Raw genomic sequence first — 6000 nt, forward strand, 5'->3', positions numbered from 1 at the left:
TTGCTATTATTTTTATTCCCTTTGCTCGTTCTTTCGTGGATAGTGATATTATTATTATTATTATTATTATTTATTTTTTTGAGTCCTGAGACATTATTATTATTATTATTATTATTATTATTATTATTATTATTATTATTATTATTATTATTATTATTATTCCGAAGATGAACCCTATTCACATGGAACAAGGTCCCCCGCAGGGGCCACTGACTTGAAATTCAATCTTCCAAAAGAATATTAAGGTGTTCATTAGAAATGAGTGACAGAAGGTAATGGGAAATACAGAAAGAAGAAATCACTTACTGACACAAGAAAAATATATTAACAAATTAATAAATAAACAGATAAAACGTAAGTAAATAATTAAAATACAAGGAGAATTTTATTAAGGCCTCTGGAGTGAGTTCATGTTTAGAAAATTCTGCAACATATCAAAACAGCAACAAAACCAAACGTTACGAAAACATTCACTAACAATAAACGAAGGAAACAAAGGTTACAGCAACGAATTAGAAATAAGAAGAAGCGTTTTTTCTATTGAGAGCCAACGAGTCGAAACCTCCCAATAAAGATGTAATGTATTCTGAATGTGTTGAGAGTAGTCTCTGTATAATAATAATAATAATAATAATAATAATAATAATAATAATAATAATAATAATAATAATAATAATAATAATAATAATAATAATAATAATAATAATAATAATAATTATTATTATTATTATTATTATTATTATTATTATTAGCGTTCGAGGGAACAACACCATCATATACTTGCTTACAAATTTCATATTCAGCCAATCATCCTTTCTCAAATAAGATAAAACTTTCTCTGATGGGTAAAACCTTACTAAACTCGTCATGATTAATCATTAGGTTTCTGACAGTAAATCTTTAGGTCAGAACAGAAATTTTCTCCAAGTTTCAATTTTTCTCATTCTATTCAATGTCCATGCCCTTGCTTTTCAACTCACTAAGCTGCTTTCCAAGAGATTTCTAACCCAGCTTGGTGTCTCCGTTGATTAGGAGATTCCAGAGGTCCGCACTAGACCTCTTATATACTTATGGTAAGAGCATCAAGGAAATAGATACCCTAATCCAGACTGTCAGGATTGTATCTGGGTACATCAGGATGGAGTTTGGAACAGAAAAATGCGCCCTGGTCAACATACAAAAAGGCAAACTAACAAGGACTGAAGGGATAAAGCCACCAGACGGGAACAGCATCAAACACATGGATGAGACACGATACAAATACCTGGGAATAATAGAAAGAGAGGACATATAACACCATGAGATGAAGGACACGATCAGGAAGGAATATATGCAGAGACTTAAGGCGATACTCAAGCCAAAATTCAACGTCGGAAACATGACGAAAGCCATAAACACATGGGCAGTACCAGTAGTCAGATACAGCGCAAGAGTGGTGGAGGGCTACTAAACATAGAGGACTGCGTCAACATCAAGAGCAGAGCACTGGGGCAATATCTGAAAACCAGTTAAGACAAGTGGCTAAGGAGTGCATGGGAAGAAGGACTGATAAGAGTAGATGAAGACCCAGAAATATACAGAAACAGGAGAATGCAGAAGAGAGGAATGGCACACCAAACCAATGCACGGACAGTACATGAGACAGACTAAAAAAAATCGAAAATCGAAATAAGGATATGGGATATGCCAGTGGAAATTGTACCCATAATCACAGAACACTAGGCACGATCCCAAGATCCCTGAAAAGGAATCTGGAAAAACTAAATGCCGAACTAGCTCCAGGACTCATGCAGAAGAGTATGCTACTAGAAACAGCGCACATAGTGAGAAAAGTGATGGACTCCTAAGGAGGCAGGATGCAACCCGGAACCCCACACTATAAAAATCACCCAGTCGAATAGGATGACTGTGATAGACAAAAAAAAAAAAAAAAAAAAAAATAATAATAATAATAATAATAATAATAATAATAATAACAGATGTAATCTACCGAGAATGAGTTCCAATCACATCAACGAGGAAGAACTTCTTCACTTATAACCCGTTCGCAAAAAGGCATTCAGTGGGTAGGATACCCAAATAGGGAAGGGAATCAAGAAGTTTTACAGTCAATACAAGTGTCGAAATACACTTTGTGTGGCATCACTTTAAACCATATATGGTTTTGTACAACTTTTTTACACAGGTTTCCCACATTAGTCACACAGCACCTTTCATAACTCTGCTTCACTCCCCCAACCACCCCCCATCCCAAGACGCCCCTTTACCCATCATAGCATCTCCCGCATATTACAGATCAGCTCTCCCCAGGTGCCCTCCTGCCCCTACACTCCCCCCAAAACCACCACCACCAACGAAAAGAACCAGCATCCATCCTTTGCCCATTATCACACCTCCCACCCCCCACCCCTTAAGAACGTCCGGGCCTGGGGCGATTCTTTGAAAGGCGAAATTGTGTCAGTTTCTTCTATTCTTTTCCTTCTTCTTCTTCTAGGTGTTTTGGTTGTAATTATTATCAAATTAACGATAATTATCGTTCGTTATCTTGGTGTTATGAGAAGGTGGTACCATCGCCATGACGCTGTTGTTGTTTCTGAGATAATTAAGGTTTTTGTCGTAGTTGGTGTTACAAGAAGTAATAATCTCGATGTTTATTTATTAAGATCTATTAATCCTGATGTTTATTTATGGCGACTTTATCAAACAACAAGGTAAACTTGACGAATCTTCTTCACAATCAGCAACATCACCAAAATATTCCCATCGATGTTTTTTAATAACTTTTTTTCTTTCTCCCTTGGCAGAAGACAGAGGAGGAACTGCCCGTGTGTTCACCCTGGACAGTTTGCAACAAAATTGACATCTACGATACCCCGAGAATCGAGCGTCAGTGTCGATGCCCAGGAAGCGAAATCTGCAGCTCCGCGTTACTGCCCTCAGACGGCCATACTATCACAGACAAGACCAAGCACTTCAAGGTATTGTATGTTTATATATATACATGTACATATTGGGATATATAATTAATATAGATATATAAATTATATATGCTAATATATATATATATATATATATATATATATATATATATATATATATATATACATATAGGGATATAAAGATATATAATTATATATGTAGATATATAAATTATATATATATAACACGCACAGTATATACTTAGCCATTTCTTGCATACCCACCACACACACACACACACACACACACACACACACACACACACATAACCATTCATAACTCATCCACCTCTTTTTACTCTCAACAGATCTGCGAATCCACCAAGAAGCTCCCGAAGTGCCGATACTTTCGAGACGTGACCTGGACTTTCATCACGTACCCCAACAATGCCACGCAGCAGATCATGCACTGCGTATGCCCCAAGAACTCGGTGGCATACATCATCAAGCGGCAGGCGTATCAGACTGACCAGGGCTTCGGTTTCCAGTACAGCTTCGCCTGCTCTCCTCAGAGTGTGAGTATAGAGTTTTTGGAAGAGGGGGTTATTTTAATCCTAGTTTTATATTTTATCCTCATTTCTTAGAGGACGCAATTCTAAAAATCCTTTGATACGGGTGATTACCTCGTCGAGGCCTTCTCCTGAGTGGAACAGGTCACTGTTGGAAGTGCTTGACAAGTCTGACATTAGAACTGGAATGGAATGGAATATAAAATCTAGGCCAAAGGCCGAGCGCTGGGACCTATGAGGTCGTTCAGCGCTGAAAGGGAAACTGAGAGTAAAGGAGGTTTGAAAGGTGTAACAGGAGGAAAATCTTTTGCAGTTGCACTAGGAAACAATTGTTACGGGAGGATGGAAAGTACTGTAAGCAGGTAGAGAGCGATTATTAATGAAGGTACAGTAAGATGAATGAAAGGGGTTGGAGCTGAGGGCCGAAGGGACACTGCAAAGAACCTTGAGTAATGCCACAGAAAATGGCAGTTCTGACTTTTGAATTAGATATGATGGGTCTGCCTGTGTATGAATTGCGCACTGCGTTAGGGTTGTTGCATTAACTTGTAGCAATATGTTTTGGTTCATTTTGAATAAAATCAGAGAGAGAGAGAGAGAGAGAGAGAGAGAGAGAGAGAGAGAGAGAGAGAGAGAGAGAGAGAGAGAGAATTTTATTTTTCAGAGCTTCCACTCATGTTGATGCTTCATGAGCATTTAGGTATAATTTCGTTGGACATTTGCTCATCGGAGATGAAACCTAAAAGTCACATCTAAAAAATTATGAAATTCTACCATCTGTACAAAATACATTATATCCATGAGAGAGAGAGAGAGAGAGAGAAAGAGAGAGAGAGAGAGAGAGAGAGAGAGAGAGAGAGAGAGAGAGAGAGAGAGAGAGAGAGAGAGAGAGAGAGAAACTATATCTTTTTAATAAACGTACTTTTTTTATCCCCACAGCGCCTGAGATGTCAGCGCAAGGAACCCTGCAGGCTCTTCACAGTGAAAAAGCGCCCCCAGTTTGAGGAGGTCAACACCAACACTCTGTGCCAATGCCCTCACGCCCACCACTGTCCCAAGCACCACAAAGACCCAGGCGTCATTCCAGGGAAGGCCTACACCGAGGATTCCCTACGTACCTACAGTGGGTACTGTATGTGAGCGGCTAAAACAGCCGCACCAAGTTCCTGGGGCAAGTTTCTTCCACTGAAAGCATCGCTAAGAGCCGAATCTTCCTCCTTACTGCGCATGTGCCACCTTTGCTCTCCAGTATACGATATACCTGTTTACTGAGTATGTCTGGAAATCTGCGAATGAAAACCGTTTGTTGTTGTCACCTTGCAGTCAGACTTCAGTGCTGGTGTCTTAGTTTACCATTGGCTGCTAACGGTGAAAGAGGCCGGAAACTCTCCTTATTTTGTTTTTGTTTGAAGAGTGTGGCGTGAGGAAACCTTCAGAATAGTAGAAAATGGGAAGCAAAGGACGATCACTTGACGACATTTCTGTTCCGAGTCGTTCATTGACAGATCCGGTTGCCAATTCAGAAGGCTTCCTCAGCCACTCGCTACAGTACCTGAATTACTGACAACTTGAACAAGCCAAGCTTTACGAGACGTCTTTCATTCATTGAGTCCGAAACTTCAGCCATTTTCCAGTGTCGAGAGATACAACACGAGAAAAAAAAAAAAAAAATTTCCTTTCCACGAAGTGTTTCCCTCTCGTGGGGGCGATCTTGTGTGACACGGGCTGCTGCTGCTGCTTGCTCTTGGCGATCTTGTAACAAGCTGAAGGCACAGACAAGACAGACTGACTCCCAGAACCGCGCATTCCGATCGGTGTTTGGGTCAACTCGTAGAAATGTTATTTTATTTTACAATTTTATTTTATTTTGCAAATGTTTTTTTAGCAGTAATGTATATACTCTTTATTTTGCCATATTTCTAGTGTAACCACAGAACTGCACTATATATATATATATATATATATATATATATATATATATATATATATATATATATATATATTTATATATATATATATATATATATATATATATATATATATATATATATATATATATATATATATATATATATATATATATATATATATATATATATATATATATATATATATATATATATATATATATATATATATATATATATATATATATATATATATATATATATATATATATATATATATATATATATATATATATATATATATATAGTGTCTCAGGCTATATAATAATAATAATGTAGATTTCATTTCCTTTTTTTGCTAAATCTCTCTCTCTATATATATATATATAAAGTCTTGACTGAAATCAAACGAATATTTATGAATTCAGAATTAACACACAATCTTACACGAGTCTCTATTGTAAGCAGTAATCTTTTTTTAATATCCCCCAATCCTCCAATACAATAAAACAGGATTGTTGCCCTATCGTCTCTAGAGCTTAAAAAAAAAATTATTGCCCAAATCTCAAGGTAAACTTTTTTTTTCTTGTTGAGTCTGACGAATAT

General features: G+C 37.0%; 1 protein-coding gene and 1 long non-coding RNA gene across 7 annotated transcripts in view; one reads left to right on the plus strand and one right to left on the minus strand.

Annotated features, from left to right (window-relative positions):
- The window catches only part of aos (protein argos), a 56371-nt gene extending 51213 nt beyond the window's left edge, over positions 1–5158 (plus strand). The window contains exons 2-4 of the mRNA XM_067084092.1: positions 2805–2978; positions 3287–3493; positions 4427–5158. Of these exons, the coding sequence (XP_066940193.1) occupies positions 2805–2978; positions 3287–3493; positions 4427–4627 (582 nt within the window). The 3' untranslated portion in view covers positions 4628–5158. The remainder of the gene's footprint in view (positions 1–2804; positions 2979–3286; positions 3494–4426) is intronic.
- LOC136826707 (uncharacterized) overlaps positions 1–6000 on the minus strand; it is a 200048-nt gene that overhangs the window by 178919 nt on the left and 15129 nt on the right. The gene's annotated exons all lie outside the window — the stretch shown is intronic.

This window comes from Macrobrachium rosenbergii, chromosome 41, assembly GCF_040412425.1.
Source record: "Macrobrachium rosenbergii isolate ZJJX-2024 chromosome 41, ASM4041242v1, whole genome shotgun sequence".
NCBI classification, from domain to species: domain Eukaryota; kingdom Metazoa; phylum Arthropoda; class Malacostraca; order Decapoda; family Palaemonidae; genus Macrobrachium; species Macrobrachium rosenbergii.